Below are 20,393 nucleotides of genomic sequence, written 5' to 3' on the forward strand. Positions count from 1 at the left end.
GAGGTAACATGTCCTTTAGTATTCAGGACTGTCTGTCCCCTGAGGTCAACTTAGAGTGAGACGTATGTTGACGTAACTTGTCCTTTGGCTCCATCTACTGGCTACATTAGGCTACTTCACACAAGTAATGGAATAATGAATATTCAGAACCTTCAGTTACAGCTTCATGCATAGTACTGTTGTATATTTAACAAAATATACATGGCACACATTACACTGTTTTTATTGCTTTGGACAGCCTCCTGTCACTTTTAATTCCCTCAATTCTGTGACATTTCATGATGATGACGATGTTGATGATTTATGATGAAGGCTTATGCCTATCAGTTGAAGGTGGGTGGCTGTTTATGCATGTTTTGTATTGTCAATGTTAACTAAGCCTGTGCAATGACGACACATAAACAAAGATAGCAGCAAAAGTAATTAATAATATTGCATTAGAAACTCATTTGTATGTAGATGTATCCACACACCATAGCGACCCAACACTCTACTTAATGAGCCTGCACTCTGTCCCAAATGGCCCCCTATTCCCTTTAAAGTGCACTACTTTAATGGCACCCTATTCCCTTTAAAGTGCACTACTTTTGACCAGGGCCCATAGGGCTCTGGTCAAATGTAGTGCACTACTATATAGGGAATATTGTGCCATTTGGGCTACAGCCTGAGCCTCCACCAAGCCTCTCACTGCAGCAGAGAACTGCATCACGTTTTGGAAATGTACCGTTTTGTTTCCTTACTGGGGTTGAACTACAATTAGGCAAAACGGTTCACGTACAAATGGATTGATTTCAATTGATTCATTTCATTGGTCCCATGAGAATTCAATGGGTCATCTCAGAATATGAACAAGGTTTTTATAATAAGAACATATTGTTCAGGTAATGTATTTGGAAAAACCAAAGACAGAATGAGCTATTCTACTACAAAAACAGATGGTGTCACTGTTGGCTACAGATTGTTTGAGGCTTTTATCTATATCTATGAGCTGTTTTATTTGACCTAATATTAGCGGTGTACTTATTAGTATACATATTCCTATACTTCTCAAGATTTAATCATTTATCTCTATTCACACACAGGATTGAAAACTATTAAAATGACATATGATACATTATTATTATGACGACCCCCACATTTGCCTTCAGAGAGAGAGAGAGAGAGAGAGAGGGGGGCAATAAATCTCTGCTGCCTTTCACGATGCCTCATTAGCTACTCAGATGGAAGCTATACAGTGAAGAATGTCAAACTAGGGAGACGCCAAACAGAAAGAGAGCAAGATTTAAGATCACACGGTCAGTAGCACATGTAGACACCATTCACCTGAGACACAGCTCTCAGTACTGCAGCAAGAACAGCAGTAAAGTAGTATCCCTCCCTAGAAAAAGCTTTGACACGCCCAGTATTCAGTTTCCTGCTTACTATTCAATGACCTACACAACGTTGAGCTGGCGCAGAGCAGAGGACGTCTACATAGAAAGACAACAACAGCTTATTCATATTCAAAGTCGAAAGCAAGATTCCAGCAACCACTGAATGGCTGTCATTTCCTGGACATTATCCGAGGCTTGAAACTGACCAATATTCTAACTTTTCGGAGCGATTACAACAACTCCAGAATGGAAGTGGCCCTGGTATCGTATGCAAATACGTACGCTGACGTAGTTGATCATGTGGTTTTTGGCGTAGATCCCCCTGCGAACGCGAATTTTTTTCGGCTGTTGTCTGGCGGATTCGGTCAAATCTGTAGAATAAATCGTCGTATTCGGTTGTTTTCGTCTTGAAAGACCCGTTTTGGACCCCGTTTACTGGTGCCCGGCATCACAGCACATCATACGTGGTGGACAGGTAAGAATCTGCCAAACTGAATATTTATCAGTTTGCATATCGGCGAAAACAAATCCCAAAGTTAAACCTGTAGCCTAGCTATGAAGCTAGCTAGCTAGCCTCCCACCACCACTGTTTCTATACACAGACGCCACTACATATTTTAACTTGGCTAGCCAGTCAACTTTGATTGTCCCGGTGTGGCTACACCTGATTGACGATCTGCGAGTAGTAACAATGTATCCAGTTTCAAGCAATGAAACGGTGTGCCTACAGTCCTCGGGCTTTAGGAAGTTTTGTTTGCTACAATGCTGCGGTAATGTTAGTCGAGATTGTGGGAGAGGACGTCTACTTTTTCCCTATGTCGACATAACCAGCAAAAATATGGCCTCCACGCCGACATGGCGTTACGTCGTTGGCGAGGGAAGGGGACATTTGGGGGAGCATTTTTTCTCTTTCCCATTTGGGTTGTATGCTATGGAATGGTGATTGGAATCATAAGACCAGAACGTTATAAATTGTATTGTAGTTCTGGAGCTTACCAGCAAACTACTTTGATTTCGGGTACCAATGTTGTCTGTCGTATGATGTAGGCAGGCAGCAGGCAGCGGTGACGTTTTATTGCACGTCCCTGCTGCACTGTGGCAACAGTCACAGTGGAATGAAACGCCTCGTTGCAGTACAGCCAGACTGCTGGTCGAAGTAGAATACATTGCACATATTGGTGATTTTAAGACGGGCTTGGTTCTCAGTATGAAGTTTGTTTCTTGATAAATATCTATGCATATGTAATGAGCCTGAGACGACAAGGCAATATCTTTACAAACTACAGTACTCTGTTGCCCAATGACATCCCCCATAGTATCTTCATGTTATTTCCTCATGCTACAGTACATGCTCATAATGTTGCCAAGTCAAGAAACATCTGCAGTAGAGTTATTTAACTGTGGTATTTAGTAGAGGGGTTACAGATTGGTATGATTATGGCACCCAAAAGCCTGAAGAGATGCAGCACTCAACAGGATGACCTGATTTGACTTTTAGCCTACTGCATGTATCCACTTACCCCACTGTAAAACTGTTAAAGGTACAGCACATGTTTTTATGTTCACACAGGTTTTCACACCAACAATTGTAGACCTCATCAACCAGGTTATTATCACAGGAGGTTGGTGGCACCTTAATTGGGGAGAATGGGCTGGTGGTAATGACTGGAGCGGAATCAGTGGAATGGTATCAAATACATCAAACACATGGTTCCCATGTGTTTGATGCCATTCCATTTGCTCCATTCCGGCCATTATTATGAGCCGTTCTCCCCTCAGCAGCCCCCACTGGTTACTATCAATACAATACAATTCAATCAATCAAATTGATTTATAAAGCCCTTTTTACATCAGCAGATGTCACAAAGTGCCAAACAGAAACCCAGCCTAAAACCCCAAACGGCAAGCAATGCAGATGTAGAAGCACAGTGGCTAGGAAAAACTCCCTAGAAAGGTAGGAACCTAGGAAGAAACCTAGAGAGGAACCAGGCTCTGAGGGGTGGCCAGTCTTCTTCTGGCTGTGCCGGGGGGAGATTATAAGAGTACATGGCCATTTAAGGCCAAATTATTCTTCAAGATGTTCAAACGTTCATAGAAGACCAGCAGGGTCAAATAATAATCAGTGGTTGTAGAGGGTGCAAGAGGTCAGTACCTCAGGAGTAAATGTCAGTTGGTTTTTCATAGCCGAGCATTCAGAGGTCGAGACCAGCAGGTGCGTTAGAGAGGGAGTCGAAAACAGCAGGTCCGGGATAAGGTGGCACGTATATCATCAACATTAGTGACCTGACTAATCCAGTCATGTCACAGTTGTGCAGCGTCAAGGGTGACTACATCAGTTAATTCCTGACTGGTGGAATTCATTCATTCAGATCAAGGCATGGCAGTCATTCTCAAGTTATATGTATACACTCCTGATGGCGTCATACAACAGTCATAGATCACATTTCTATTACTTTGCATAACATTTTTTTTAAACGATGGACCTGACATGTCTCCCGAGTGGCGCAGTGGTCTAAGGCGCTGCATCGCAGTGCTAGCTGTGCCACTAGAGATCCTGGTTCGAATCCAGGCTCTGTCGTAGCCGGCCGCGACCGGGAGACCCATGCGACGGCGCACAATTGGCCCAGCGTCGTGTAGGGGAGGGAATGGCCGGCAGGGATGTAGCTCAGTTGGTGGAGCATGGCGTTTGCAACGCCAGGGTTGTGGGTTTGACTCCCACGGGGGGCCAGTATTAAAAAAATTATGGATGCACTCACTGACTGTAAGTCGCTCTGGATAAGAGCGTCTGCTAAATGACTAAAATGTAAATGTAAATGTAAATTAGAATAGGGCAAGTGACCTTATTAAGTAGTGTAAAGGTTCAACTCCACTTGGTCAACCGAGGTTGTGCTTAGGTTGCTGAAGAAAACGTAGGCCTACATCCATTTGGTCTCCCTCCCTCTCTCCTCCTCCCCAGTCAGTGTCCTTGGTCTTTTCATGGTCCAGGCAGCCAATGGCTTGATTAAAGATGGCCGCCTGTTCTTTATGACATGTGGCGCTCACCTCAGCAATATCCTCTGTCAGACACGGGGAGATGCTGTTCCTGCCTCCTCCTCTCTGCTTCTAGACGTTGTGTTGTTAGCTAGGGGACTAAGATTGCCCTGGTGATGTCATACCTGCTGTGGGCAGGGCTTCCTGTAAAAGCCCTGTAGTCCGCCTGTGTGCAGTGGCCATAGTCATGATGACTTCATCCAGCATAGAGACAGCCTCGTTGGCCTTGCACTTATTTATTAGGCAATCAGGCCCCAAAATGTAGTTCATCTCCTCAGTGAGCGGGTTGACGAAGAGTCGAGACTAATGCATCATGAATCATATGATAATCACCATATGATTACCCTCTTTTTATGTCTTTGTGTAAAAAAGGCTTGCCCTTTCAACCGGATTGGCCTGCAGCCCTGTCAATCACCCTTCAAGCCTCCACTCATTCCAACCAATCAGGAAGCTTGGACACACTAGGGCTCTGCCCCGTCACCTCAAGTCAGCGCATGTTTACGTGCTGTCGAAGAAAATATGCATGTTGTGTAGTGATGTACTCTCACGCACTGTATCTATCTTGAGGTGTTGTGCGTCCATCGAACACAACCACACAACAATATAAAGAAGTTGAGTGGAATCGTCTGTGTGTGCGTGTGATTGGTTACCAAGTGTTTAATATGCGCCTCAACATCATGTTCTGACTGGACAACACTGTATTGAGCAGAATCTAAGCAATCAGCATCAGTTCATAGCAGGTGAGGACATTCACATTGAACAGTTTTTTCATAGTCCTAGGTCTCGCCCGAGTTAGCGACCAACAGTTTTTTTCATAGTCCTAGGTCTCGCCCGAGTTAGCGACCAACAGTTTTTTCATAGTCCTAGGTCTCGCCCGAGTTAGCGACCAACAGTTTTTTCATAGTCCTAGGTCTCGCCCGAGTTAGCGACCAACAGTTTTTTTCATAGTCCTAGGTCTCGCCCGAGTTAGCGACCAACAGTTTTTTCATAGTCCTAGGTCTCGCCCGAGTTAGCGACCAACAGTTTTTTTTTTCTCACTTTGGCAAGGAGTCAAAAAGACTGCATGCAGCAGGTTACTTAATGTTGCATAATAATGTTACCAACTCAATTTCATTCATATGGATTACGAAGAGAAATCGGCATTGTCCAATCAGAGTAGTAAGAACGAGAGGATCAGAATTCACAGGGTATGAGAGTACAGGAGGAGAGGACAGGGGGCTGTTTTTCCTTCACAGAAAGCTAGGTGAGACCAGCACATTAGTCAGTACATTCAGCTGTAGATAGATAACTAGGTGAGACCAGCACATTAGTCAGTACATTCAGCTGTAGATAGATAACTAGGTGAGACAAGCACATTACAGTCAGTACATTCAGCTGAAGATAGATAACTAGGTGAGACCAGCACATTAGTCAGTACATTCAGCTGAAAATAGATAACTAGGTGAGACCAGCACATTAGTCAGTACATTCAGCTGTAGATAGATAACTAGGTGAGACGAGCACATTACAGTCAGTACATTCAGCTGAAGATAGATAACTAGGTGAGACCAGCACATTAGTCAGTACATTCAGCTGAAGATAGATAACTAGGTGAGACCAGCACATTAGTCAGTACATTCAGCTGAAGATAGATAACTAGGTGAGACCAGCACATTAGTCAGTACATTCAGCTGTAGATAGATAACTAGGTGAGACGAGCACATTAGTCAGTACATTCAGCTGAAGATAGATAACTAGGTGAGACCAGCACATTACAGTCAGTACATTCAGCTGTAGATAGATAACTAGGTGAGACCAGCACATTACAGTCAGTACATTCTTCCTAACAGTATTTATATAATATAATATGCCATTTAGCAGACGCTTTTATCCAAAGCGACTTACAGTCATGCGTGCATACGTTTTTACATATGGGTGGTCCCGGGGATCGAACCCACTACCCTGGCGTTACAAGCGTCGTGCTCTACCAATTGAGCTACAGAGGACAACCCATATCAGCTACGTCCAGTGCGAGTAAGAAAAGACAAGTGTTTTTAGTTTTTTATGTAAAGCTAAATATCCAATAAGCTACGTAGGGATTGGGTCAGTGTTGTGTGTTTTTATCTGGCACTAAAATAAGCCAAACTCTTGGAAAGAAAGCTTCACAGAGGAGCAGCAGTGATGGTAAATAGCGTCCTGAAGCCACACAACTCTCACACAGACCGCATGGGTTTCCTAGGTAACGTCTGCCATCTGTTTTCTGCTCCACAGTAAATTGGTGTATTCATGTGTGTAATGGGTGGGCTTTCAAGTTAGAAGAGCACAGGGAAGGAGAAAGAGAGAAGGAGAGGACAGGGAAAGGAAGAGGAGAGGGTTGTGTGGAGAGGACCAGAGAGGACAGGAGAGAAGGAGAGGAGAGGGTTATGTGGAGAGAAGGAGAGGAGAGGGTTATGTGGAGAGAAGGAGAGGAGAGGGTTATGTGGAGAGAAGGAGAGGAGAGGGTTATGTGGAGAGAAGGAGAGGAGAGGGTTATGTGGAGAGAAGGAGAGGAGTGGAGAGGAGAGGAGAGGGTTATAAGGAGAGGAGTGGAGAGGAGAGGGTTGTGTGGAGAGAAGGAGAGGACAGAAGAGGACGGAAGGCAAGGAGACAAGAGAAGGAAAGAAGTGCAGAGTATGTGAAGGCAAGGAGAGAGCATAAGAGTAGAGGACGAATCAGAATCTGAGTTTATTGGTTTTGGTACACAGATTTACAGATGTTGTCGCAGGTGCAGCGAAATGCTGGAGGAAGGAAGAGATGTAATAAAGGGAGACACTCCCCCCAGCTGAGCTCTGGCTGCAGAACCCCACACCACAGGAGGCAGTGGGCCCAGACACTCCCCCCAGCTGAGCTCTGGCTACAGAACCCCACACCACAGGAGGCAGTGGGCCCAGACACTCCCCCCCCCACCCCAGCTCTGACCCAGTCACGTGTCTCCAGCCTGACCAGCAGGTCACCCCTGCTGCAGTCAAGCTTGGTTGACACTACAGTAGATCGAACAACTGTCTGTCGCTGATATAGGCTAGAGGACATACTCTAGATGTAAAGATGGTTCATTAGAGAAACACTACTAGGTAACCTTGTGTTCAATGCCACAACAGAAATACCCTACTTATTCTATTGCAACCTTCTTTATCGCAACATGTTCAATTCAATTGCAGATTGCACCGGTGGAATAAGAACTTTAATGTTCCAAAACTTGGTTCTCTGATGTGTTTGATCTCAGTAGTGAAGAAGCCGCTTTTAAAAGATGACCCTGGCCCGAATATGCAGTCTAACCCATTCCATCAGTATTTCAAAACTGTCTGGGACGGCAGCCATCAGATCTGGGTTCAAATACTATTTTAAATCTTTCAAATATGTCGAGCGTTTGCTCCAGCCTGCCTGGAGTGCCAGATGGGCAGGGTTTTTCACTTTCACAACTATTCTACTTCCATTGTGCCAGGCAAGCTAAATCAAGCCCAGATAAAGTATTTGAAATGATTTAAAATAATATTTGGCAGCCATGGAAGAGGAAGGTCTTTCTCTGCCTGGCTGGTTTTGGTTTCTTTCAGTTTGAAAAGCCATATGTAGCACAAGGTTAGGAGGTAACTTAGCGCTGACTGCTACAGATGGCTTCACCAGATACCACCCTGCCAGGACTGACAGACACTCATGTCCACATAGTTCCTCATGTCAAGTCTCTGGTTTCTGCTATGACTCTGCGAGTGCCCTGAGTGGGAGGGGAAAACTAGCTGTCATTGGCAGAGAGGTTTGGAACTCTCTTTCTTATTGGTCCAATAACTAATTAACTAACTCCATCCCAGCAAAACAGGCAGACTTTTCAAACAGCCCGTACACTAAAAGGGACTTAATAATAATAATGTTCACTGTAATATTCCAACCTCATAGTGTGGATAGATATACAGTACCAGTCAAAAGTTTGGACACACCTATTCATTCCAGGGTTTTTCTTTATTTGTACTAATTTCTACATTGTAGAATAATAGTGAAGACATCAAAACTATGAAATAACACATGGAATCATTTAGCAACCAAAAAAGTGTTAAACAAATAAAAATATATTTTGTATTTGAGATTCTTCAAATAGCCACCCTTTTACCTTGATGACAGCTTTGCACACTCTTGGCATTTTCCAATAGTCTTGAAGGAGTTCCCACATATGCTGAGCACTTGTTGGCTGCTTTTCCTTCACTCTGTGGTCTGACTCATCCCAAACCATCTCAATTGGGTTGAGGTCGGGGGATTGTGGAGGTCAGGTCATCTGATGCAGCACTCCATCACTCTCCTTCTTGGTAAAATAGCCCTTACACAGCCTGGAGGTGTGTTTTGGGTCATTGTCCTGTTGAAAAACAAATGATAGTCCCACTAAGCGCAAACCAGATTGGATGGCGTATCGCTGCAGAATGCTGTGGTAGCCATGCTGGTTAAGTGTGCCTTGAATCCTAAATAAATCACCAACAGTGTCACCAGCAAAGCACCCCCACATCATCACACCACCTCCTCCATGCTTCACGGTGGGAACCACACATGCGGAGATCATCTGTTCACCTACTCTGCGTCTCACAAAGACACGGCGGTTGGAACCCAAAATCTCAAATTTGGACTCATCAGACCAAAGGTCAGATTTCCACCGGTCTAATGTCCATTGCTCGTGTTTCTTGGCCCAAGGAAGTCTCTTCTTCTTATTGGTGTCCTTTTAGTAATGGTTTCTTTGCAGCAATTCGACCATGAAGGCCTGATTCACACAGTCTCCTCTGAACAGTTGATGTTGATGTGTCTGTTACTTGAACTCTGTGAAGCATTTATTTGGGCTGCAATCTGAGGTGCAGTTAACTCTAATGAACGTATCCTCTGCAGCAGAGGTAACTTTGGTCTTCCTTTCCTGTGGCGGTCCTCATGAGAGCCAGTTTCCTCATAGCGCTTGATGGTTTTTGCGACTGCACTTGAAGAAACGTTCCAAGTTCTTGGCATTTTCCGGATTGACTGACCTTCATGTCTTAAAGTAATGATGGACTGTCGTTTCTGTTTGCTTATTTGAGCTGTTCTTGCCATAATATGGACTTGGTCTTTTACCAAATAGGGCTATCTTCTGTATACCACCCCTACCTTGTCACAACACAACTGATTGGCTCAAACGCATTAAGAAGGAAAGATATTCCACAAATTAACTTTTAACTGAAATGCATTCCAGGTGACTACCTCATGAAGCTGGTTGAGAGAATGCCAAGAGTGTGCAAAGCTGTCATCAAGGCAAAGGGTGGCTACTTTGAAGAATCTCAAATATAAAATATATTTTGATTTGTTTAACACATTTTTGGTTACTACATTATTCCATATGTTATTTCATAGTGTTGATGTCTTCACTATTATTCTACAATGTAGAAAATAGTACAAATAAAGAAAAACCCTGGAATGAGTAGGTGTGTCCAAACTTTTGACTGGTACTGTATGTATATGAGAGGGAGAGAAATGTTATGAACTGACTTGTTGGAAATGTGGCATCCAATGATGGTGCCACGTTGAAAGTCACTGAGCTCTTCAGTAAGGCCATTCTACTGCCAATGTTTGTCTATGGAGAATTTGGCGGTACGTCCAACCAGCCTCACAACCGCATACCACGTGTAGCCACACCATCCCAGGACCTCCACATCCGGCTTCTTCACCTGCGGGATCATCTGAGGCCAGCCACCCGGACAGCTGATGAAACTGTGGGTTTACACAACCGAAGGATTTCTGCACAAACTGTCAGAAACTGTCTCAGGGAAGCTCATCTGCGTGCTCGTCATCCTCACCAGGGTCTCGACCTGACTGCAGTTTAGCGTCGTAACCGACTTCAATGAGCAACTGCTCACCTTCGATGGCCACTGGCACGCTGGAGAAGTGTGCTCTTCACGGCTGAATCCCTGTTTCAAATGTACTGGGCAGATGGCAGACAACGGCGTCATGTGGGCGAGCGGTTTGCTGATGTCGACGTTGTGAACAGAATCTGTACACAATTCCTGGAAGCTGAAAATTCCATGGCCTGCATACTCACCAGACATGTCACCCTTTGAGCATGTTTGGGATGCTCCGGATTGACGTGTACGACAGCGCGTTCCAGTTCCCGCCAATATCCAGCACCTTCGCACAGCCATTGAAGAGGAGTGGGACAACATTCCACAGGCCATAATCAACAGCCTGATCAACTCTATGCGAAGGAGATGTGTCGCGCTGCATGAGGCAAATGGTGGTCACACCAGATACTGACTGGTTTTCTGATCCACGCCCCTACCTGCATGCATATCTATATTCCCAGTTATGTGAAATCCATAGATTAGGGTCTAATGAATTTATTTCAATTTACTGATTTCCTCATATGAACTGTAAGTCAGTAAAATCTTGTATGTTGTGTTTTTTATATTTATGTTCAGTGTATAAATATGTTGCGCACAAGAGGACAGTGTTCAAGAAAGCATGGTCATTCTCAGGGTTAGTCTGGAATGGACATGGTTTGATAACTGTCAAAGTATTTTTTGACTGCAAGAGTTCATGCTTCCCTCAGCTTGTCAGCAGAACAGCTGCTAACAGCTGTTAGGATATTAGGCTTCCTTTTCTAAACCAAATACTTAACCCATAACTCCTCATGCTGTCTATATTCACAGTGAATACCTGGCTCAGTTTCATAGCAGCCTAAGTCCTTACAGTACAAGTGGAAAGTACTATGCAATGTCTATGCTATGCAGTCTATGCGATGTTCCGCTTGGGCAAAGTATAGATTCAGTTGTCCCCTACCTGGATTCCACCAGTTGAATACAAGTTTATATGTCTTGTGGACCCCCTCCAACTTTGATGTTTTGATACAGTATAACCAAAGGGGTTGATGTTTCATCAAAGTTGGTTGGGCCAAAAGTAGTCATGCGGAACGTTCTCTCGAGTCGATCCCTCCACCTGCTGTTAGCCTGTTTCCATGGTAATCTGGCCGCTAGTCCAGTCCAGACTCCATACAGAGTTTGACTGCTATATTTAAATACATGGTGGGACCTAACCAGTAACTTGGACTTATTTCATTGTCCAAAATCAGAATCGATGTGATGGTGGACTTACTGGACTCACCCCAGATATGATGAAGAGTTGCTCCAGTCCAGTAGGAGCCTAGGAAGGCTTAAACATTGTGGTTGTAACACTGTTCTTTTTACAATTCTAATACAGAGAAGGGTTTATTTATCTGCACCAGGCTTGCAGTGCACAACTCAAAATTCCTTGTTGTACCAATTCAGTTATTATTTTGCAGCTTTGCGTTCATAACCTAAATAGAATGTTAAGTAAAGCAATGTAAAGTGATTGCCTGATTCCATGCAGAGCTACAGTGTTTTTTTTCAGGGCCCATTTGATGATATTTAAAATTAATTCTGCGACGTTCCCAATTTCAGCCCCCTGCTGAGGGATGCAGTATTAGTAGAGCACTGTCTCCTCCCACACAGCATCTCTCTCACTCTCTCTCACTCACTCACTCACTCACTCACTCTCTCTCTCTCTTCACTATCATCACATCACCCTCCTCTAGAACACTGCAGCTGTGGGTCTGTTCAGAACGCCGCAATGTTTCACAACATTACACAACGTTCAGATAGAAATGCATTGTGTAGAACAGACATAATTCTCTGTCTGGTAGAACAGAGAATCAAGTCACTTCTACTTGTTGCGTTTCTGTTGGTTGCAACGTTCTGAACGCTTCACCTCACTGAATACAGTAGACCTCTGATCTGTGGAACATGGAACAGTGAGCCAGTCTGAGTGGAATACCTACCTCTTCCTGTCCACTCTGTTATCCTAGCAACAGCAGTCTGTGCCTTGTCCCCTCCCCACATCCAACATGACATGTGTTTCTGTCACGTTAGATGAAGGCTGCTCTGAAAGCGTCTTGGCACTCAGCAGGTGGATCCATTCTACTCCACAGTATGTCATTATTTACCAACTCTCAGTTTAGAAACCGTAGTCTTGTTGTCATGGCAGATACGGCAGGGCTGTAGTGCTATAGCGATGGGCTCTGATTGGACAGATAGAAAGTTCCTTTGACACACACACACTCTGTCTCAGACTCGGCAGCTTCACTCTTCTAGGAATTCATTGGCCTGCTACTGCTATTCCTGGACACACAGCAGGTTGATACATTGCAGACTGCGGTCATCAGTTCTGAGCTTTGTTGTTATTGTGTCAGATGGAATGACGGTTAGGGATCTGACGAGAGGGAGTCATCCGTCATCCTACAGATGTTTCATGTTCTGTAACTGATGTTGACATCTGTGGTAGCCTAATCGTCAAGAATGATTAATGACGTGAATGAGCCTGTTGTTAATGTATGTTCTTCTGTTGAAAGGCTGTGGAACACAGTAGGGCAGGGCATTGTTGTCCAGCAGTGAGTCACCACAGCAGTGTCCATTGGGGGAGTTACTTTGGTATGTGCTGGCCCGGGGGTTAGTGGTTCAGCCAGCCAGTCAGAGACAGTGAGCTGAGGACATGATGAGACCCAAAGCGTCGGCCGGGACCTCATGCAAGTTTCATTGGACTCCAGTATAGCGGCATGCTCCGCTCCACTCCACCCACCCAGCCTGACACGCCCGGCAGTACAGGGATAAGACGTCCAGCCTGACACGCCCGGCAGTACAGGGATAAGACGTCCAGCCTGACACGCCACAGCAGTACAGCTATACTCCCGAGTGGCGCAGTGGTCTAAGGCTGTGCCACTAGAGATCCTGGTTCGAGTCCAGGCTCTGTCGCAGCCGGCCGCGACCGGGAGACCCATGCCTGACACGCCACAGCAGTACAGTCCTGAACGGAAAGGAGAGCGTCGGTCTGCTAGCAGGACTCATTAGGGCACGCAACAGATTTTTTTTTGTTGTTGAAACAGACCATTAGTGTTTCTCAATGGACAAGTCAAGGTAGTCCCTCTCTTTCAGTCCATTTTCTGAACGAGACCCAGGTCTGTCAGACAGACAGGCTCTTAGCAACGGCCCTTCAGTCGGCCTGACTCCACACTGCAGCCGTCCTGGCTCCGTGTCTCCTCCAGGTTAATTAATATCTGCGAGGTGGGTTTAATACACTGTAGCATCAGCAGCAATGCAACGAGGGAAAGTCAATGTGCGGGCCGTGGTTGTCATAACTACCTCATGGAAATTAGGCTCTTCTGAATTTTAATAATGCAGATGCAACTCTAATGCTGGTTATGGAAATACCCCAAGTGACAATCCAATGAGTGACTTGAGTTGATGACGGCAGTCATTGGGATTTTGTATTTGACATTTCACAGTACTGATGTAGCTAGTCATCAATGTTCTACTTTGAACATCTCTTACCAGAGCACTGACCACCAGACGAACAGCACGAAACATGGATTTTCTGTGTTTTTAAACAGTAGGCTGTAACAGTTGTTCCTGAAATAAAACATGTTGGTTCTCATCCCAAGCACAACTGGGTCTTAGTCACCGTCATGAAGAAAATGGGTTTACCACAGCAAAGCAATCTTTGAAGAGAGGCAGTTAATGAAAGGTGATATTTGATAGCTTTCTCCTGATTTTTAGTGAACTGATAAATGATCAGAGGTCAGGCAGTCTACTGTGAAAACAGATTTGTATCTTCATTTTGGAGCCAAAAGCTACATTGTTCACCATTCATCACACAAAGCCTACTCTTCTATTAAAGGCCTCTTAACATCACTTACCTGCTGTCCTTTCCAGAAGATTCTATCAGTTCAGTCACTGCTGGAAGTCGGAAGACATCAGCCCATAGACTTTGGTTCTGCAATAGAACACTTTTATATGATTTTTGTCATTAAAAAAAAAACATTCTCTCTTTCAGTTTTGTTGCATGGAAATGTGATCTAGTAATGCATGATGCAACTAGAATATCAATTACTTCTTTCACTCTCTCTTGGATTAGCTCCTCTACCGCTTCATTAAAAATAAAACCGCTCAGGGAAATTAAATACATGTACTGTATTATATTGCATCCTTAAGGCTTCTCTTTTAGTTTTTTTACCATCCGTTACCTTGGAGCCGATGTATGTTTTGGGGGGGTTGTCAGATTTAGCTACGGTATATGTTGCACCAAAATAAAGGTCTTGGCTTTGGGTGTATGTACCACTGGCTTTTGGCCTTTAAAGATGCACTGTGTGAAAATCGCTCTGCTATTTCCTGGATGCTAAAATTCTAATAGTTCGCTTAATTTCAGTTTATGTGACAAAACAAGCAAGTATAGTGTAGAGAATCATTGTACCATGTAAACTGCTGTGAAATATATTTTCCATAACCAGAAATATTGTATTTTCAGCTGTTCGATTCCTAGGTGTACAAATCCGAACGTAAAAGACTCAAAAACGAAACCTAAGAACGGGAAACATAGACAGCGCACACAGAAAAGGTCTACTTGCTTTCAATGAGTGACAGATCTATAACACAAATTCTGTGAATTTGGTTGGGTCACCCAAATGAGTGAAATATTGCAGCTTTAAGAGAGAGATTGGCATATGTAATCTGCTACTAGGGAGACAGGATTGGAAGAAATGATTGTTTTGTCACAGAAGGGACAAGCTAGGCCCTGTGACAGAGGGATGGAGAACAATTACTCTGAATATGGACAATGGTTTAGGGACATATTTTCATTGCCGAGTTAGACCTATTACCATGGCCATTTATGTTAAGTAGAAAAAGAGTAAGAAAATTATGCTGACTATTGAACCGGCGGTATAGGATTTTTATATTGTCTGTTTCAGGTTATTGCAGGAATTACCTTGTGTTTCTCTAATTTCTCCTCTCTCTCTCTTTCCCCCAGATTGGGTGATCTGGGATGAAGTCTCATGAATTCCCTCATTGGAGCTGACATTAACAGTCAGCAGGAACAACAAGTGCATATTCTTCACAAGACAGAAACATCCCCTCCTCCCCCCCCGCTGTCATTTCCCCTACAACGTCCGTCTAACAGTCCAAGGTGACCTACGCATGCAATGGCAAGCCGAAGGAAGACCACAACCCCTTGTAGAGCTGATGCTTCTGTTCGAGCTGATTACATGATGGGGCAGGAGGATCCAGGTGAGATGGAGGTGGGGGTATCGGCGAACGACAAAAGCACAGTGGCGAATGGATCCACAGAGATGCTTCCTGGAGAGGACTGGAGCTCTGGGACAGAGCCTAGTGGTTCGCGCCAGGAGTCGCCGGCCCCTGAGAAACCTAATGCGGTGGATTCAAGGCCACAGAGGAAGCAGCAGGGAGGCTACGAATGCAAGTACTGTCCGTTCTCTACGCAGAACCTGAATGAATTCAAAGAGCACGTGGATTCCAGTCACCCCAATGTCATTCTCAACCCGCTCTACCTGTGTGCTGTGTGCAACTTCAACACAAAGAAGTTTGACACCTTGACAGAGCACAACGAGCGGTGTCATCCAGGGGAGAGCAACTTTAAGTTCAAGAGAATCAAACTGAACAATCAGACCATCCTAGAGCAGTCGATAGAAGGAGCAAGCAACGCCGTCGTCTGTGATTCAACCAACGGCATTCTTACTGGAGAAGACTTCGCCACTTTCCCCCTGTGCAAATCTACAACGGTGAAGATTAGTAAGCCAAAAATAGACAACAAACGGTTATTGACAGAATGTAAATCGGACAGACTCAACCCCGAGCTCCACAAAAAGCAGATCGCCGCTGTGAATATGAACGGTACCATGATCATCCCAGAAGCGACCCTAAAAGATGGCGTCTCACATATCATGCCTTCTCTTCAGCGCCCGCCTAACTACAATTTAGTACCAAAAATCGCTGTCCCTTTGAACACCTCCAAGTACAACCCTTCACTGGACAATAACATGACACTCATCACATCCTTCACCAAGTTCCCGTACCCGACCCAAGCGGAACTCTCCTGGCTTACCGCTGCCTCGAAGCACCCCGAGGAACAGATCAAGGTGTGGTTCACCCTCCAGAGACTGAAACAAGGCATCAGCTGGTCCCCTGAAGAGGTGGAAGAAGCTCGGAAGAAGATGTTCAACGGTACCATCCAGTCAGTCCCACAGACCACTTTCACTGTGCTGAGCGGTGCCCAGCTGGCCCAGTCCACCAAAGGACAACAGTCCCTAGTTCAATCCGTCCCCTTCAACCTCCTGGGACAGACCAGTTATGTGTTGACGCCGGTTGCAAACGGCTCAGCTGTCAGTTGTTCTCCCATCACGCTAACCATGGCAAACCAGGTGGTGCAGTCTGTCAAGCGACCCTTGGCAGCTCCAGTAGTGGCCGCTTCAGAGATCAAACGTCCCTCCATAATCCAGACGATTCAGGCACCTACACTTAGACTGGTGGCTTCGCCTAAACCCAGCTTCACGTCAGACTCTAATAAAACCCCGGACCAGATTGTGGTGCTGAAAGCTAGTTACACCCAGTGCCAGTTCCCTGAAGAGGAGGAAGTGTACCGTCTCATTGAGTCCACCGGCCTCTCTAGAGGAGAGATCAAGAAGTGGTTCAGCGAGCAACGACTCCTCAATTACAAGGTGGCGCCACAGGTGATCAAGATTGAGCCCCAGGCATTGAATGACAGTCAGCCCAAAAAGGCTGTCCCCACCCAGTTTCCTCTCCTGGAGAGGCTCAAAGGCAAATCCTCTGAGCAGCTCGAGATGCTAGAGGAAAGTTTTCAGAGGACCAGCTCCCCCACTGAAATTGACGTCGACAACCTTGTTGTGGACACAAGGCTCTCCAAGACTGAGATCGACTGCTGGTTCTCAGAGCGCAGAGCGCTGCGGGACAACTTGGAGCAAGCCCTGGCAAACTCCCTGGGTCCTAAGAGCCTTGAGGAGCAACGAGGGATACTGAACAGTGTTTACGAGCAGGACAGCAAAGTCCGGTGCTCACCTCTTCCCATTGTCACCACTTCCACCAGTCCTGAGCCCATCGACAGCAAATCCCTGGGGCTTCTCAAAGAGGTGTTCACCCAGACCCAGTGGCCGTCACCAGAAGAGTACAGCCAACTGGAGGGCCAGACGGGTTTGTCTCGCACAGAGATCGTCCGCTGGTTCAAGGAAAACCGATCCGCCCTGGCGAGTGGAACATTGGACTGGATGGAACCGTTTCAGAAAGTCAACGGCAAAGCAGGACAGAATGGACAGAGCTCGTCGACGTCAGCGATCACAGAACGACCTCCAAGCAGCGTTCTCCAGCAGCACTTCACAGAAGCCAAGACGACACTGCTTTCAGCAGAAGACGCAGAGAAGCTTCCATTGCAGTCGAAACTCATCAACCAGGACATAGTCCAGTGGTTTACCAGCAAGCTGGGCCAGAGTATGACGGACATCAGCAGGGGCAGGGACCAACATGGACAGGCCAGCGTGGACAGAAGCAGATGGGTGAAGGTGACCATGGCTGTAGGGGACGAGACTAAAGGTGCTTTGGAGAACCAGAAGATGGGATCAGAGACAGAGGTGCTGATGGGAGACCAACCTGGTCGGGTGACTGGATGAAGAGAGCATGGTGAGTAGCCTATGATAAGCTACTGTACTGCAGGTTTATAATTCCTTTGAGAGTAGCCTATGATAAGCTACTGTACTGCAGGTTTATAATTCCTTTCAGAATGACGTATTTCAGTGTTAATGATTTTCGTCTTGATGCCTGTAAGTAACTCAGTCAAAAAATACGTCCCAGATGAAGGGAAATTGGTTATGTAGTAGTGTGAAAATACGTCCCAGATGAAGGGAAATTGGTTATGTAGTAGTGTGATGGTTTTCCCTTTAACAGAGCGACGGCAACCATCTAGCAGCTGTGACTAATAACCACCCGGGATGCCTGTAATTTAGCCTTCAGGAAAAACATCTTGGCAGGAAGAGGCTACTGGGATTACACATGTAGTTATCACTGGGGCTGTTTTCCCTGGTGAACAGAAAAGTACCTCTGATAACCTGCTGTATTGGTCTGTTAATTGCTAATTAAAAGCTGCAGAATGACAGGTTAATATATGACGACAAATGTGTTTTGTCAGCCATTTGTATAACAAGTCTGTGTCTTGACATTTACTTTGTTTCAGAGGACAACCACAGAGGATGCTGAGTTTCTCAGACAGAAGATTCTCAAGATTGTTGAATCTGGAACCAATGATTTCCTACCTGGCCTATGACATCAGGGGCACGGAGGATGGTAGAGTCCACTCAGAACACTGACTGGGAAGACCACGGAGTACCAAAGCTGGACTTGATACATTTAGTATTACACTTATTAAAAAAGGGCCCTTGTAAATATTTTTCTGTATTGCAAAAGCTTTGTAAACATTTTCGGGGGTTGATGGTTTTTACATTTATAACAGGAGTCCCCCAATAACCCCTATTAGAACAATGTTTTCATTTTTATGACTATGATGGTCATTGTAAACCAATTCATCAGTTGGTAATTTTTATTTTTAAAACAACAATAAAACATTTAAAAGTGACTAGCAGCTGGTCATAGATGGCACTTATTTCACGTGGACAGACGAGGAACACTTCTGATCTGATAACCAGTGAGTTCATCCATTGGACTAGAATCACCTAGCCTGGGTACCAAATGTTTGGCATATGACAAAGAGTGGATTGATAGCACAAACAGGTCTGCTACCCAGGCTAAGAATCACCTACTACATTACAATAAGTTCCCTCTCTCATGCTGAACACTACCGTTGCCTGAGAATACAGTCAGCCACGGAATGGACATGAATAAAAACAAACAAAGAAAATGCACTGTACATGTTTTTGTAGTTCAGTCTCATTTTTGAATTGCAGCATCCGTTGCATCAGTAACCGGTATTTTCTCGTGTTGGCTTTCTAGATATCCTAGGTGTTAGGCTCCATTTCAATGGCAGATTTGCGACTGCTCGCTCATTTGAGTTTTTCATGCTTCTGCTATTAGTGAGTCATGTTCATACATGTATCTGGAATACTGTGCTTCTACCAAGAGTCTCTTTGCTTGCTCTTTTTTTTTTTTTTATCAGTCTGCTGTAACTCAATAAAACTAAAACCAACTGAAAGCTGTCTCTTGGTCCCTTGTGCACTAGTCACTACTCAGAGATACTTAGGGCTCAGGGTGGAGTTTCTACTAAGCTAACATACATCATTGTTTTTAGACGGTAATGCCATGGATCATTTAGCTATTTGATTTGGAATTTTAGGACACCTGTATGTATAAAAAGAAGAAAAAAAAACAAATCAAAAAGGAGGTATGTTTTAAAGTGTCTGCCCTATATCTGAGAGACATAAGTAGTTCAGGGGGAAAAAATGTCATTTTACCGTGGAACGACCCGTATACCTTTGACTTGGAAATACCCTATTCATTTCCATTCATTTTTCGGCCTGGTACCTGGTTACCTTCAGACGAGTAATAATAATAATAAGCCATTTAGCAGACGCTTTTATCCAAAGCGACTTAGTCATGCGTGCATACATTTTTGTGTATGGGTGGTCCCGGGGATCGAACCCACTACCTTGGCGTTACAAGCGCCGTGCTCTACCAGCTGAGCTACAGAGTACCGTGACACTTGTGGAGGTCGTAGAGCAAAATGGAGAACACCGTTGTGTTCGTGAGTCATCTTTCCATAGGCTGGTCATATTATCTTGTAGGCCAAACCGTTCGGACACTAGACATTTGTGAGAATACCAATTTTCGGTATGTCTCCTGGTCTGACAAACGCCGCTGTAGCTCTGCCACCTTCCACAGCAGATGCGCTGGATTGAAAACTGGCCCATGCAACAAAAAAAACATCTAGCTTAAACAGACTTTTGGTATTATGCTGATTAGATTGAGCAGGCGCGTCAATCAACTCTAGGGGAAACGCACACATTGAGTATACCAAACATTGAGTTGCACCCCCTTTTGCCCTCAGAACAGCCTCAATTCTTCGGGGCAAGTTGTTGAAAGCATTCCACAGCGATGCTGATCCACGTTGACTCCAATGCTTCCCCCAGTCGTGTCAAGTTGGCTGGACGTCCTTTGGGTG

At 45.0% G+C, this 20,393-nt stretch overlaps 1 protein-coding gene across 1 annotated transcript; it reads left to right on the forward strand.

The window, feature by feature from the left end:
- Positions 1-1,435: 1,435 nt before the first annotated feature.
- Positions 1,436-18,854, forward strand: LOC311140612 (zinc fingers and homeoboxes protein 2-like). Its single transcript, XM_084175742.1, has 3 exons — positions 1,436-1,848; positions 15,228-17,905; positions 18,456-18,854. The coding sequence occupies exon 2, from the start codon at positions 15,400-15,402 to the stop codon at positions 17,893-17,895; it is 2,496 nt and encodes an 831-aa protein (XP_084031868.1). The 5' UTR covers positions 1,436-1,848; positions 15,228-15,399; the 3' UTR covers positions 17,896-17,905; positions 18,456-18,854.
- Positions 18,855-20,393: the final 1,539 nt, after the last annotated feature.

The sequence above is a fragment of the Coregonus lavaretus genome, assembly GCF_964263955.1.
Source record: "Coregonus lavaretus genome assembly, chromosome: 13".
NCBI lineage: Eukaryota > Metazoa > Chordata > Actinopteri > Salmoniformes > Salmonidae > Coregonus > Coregonus lavaretus.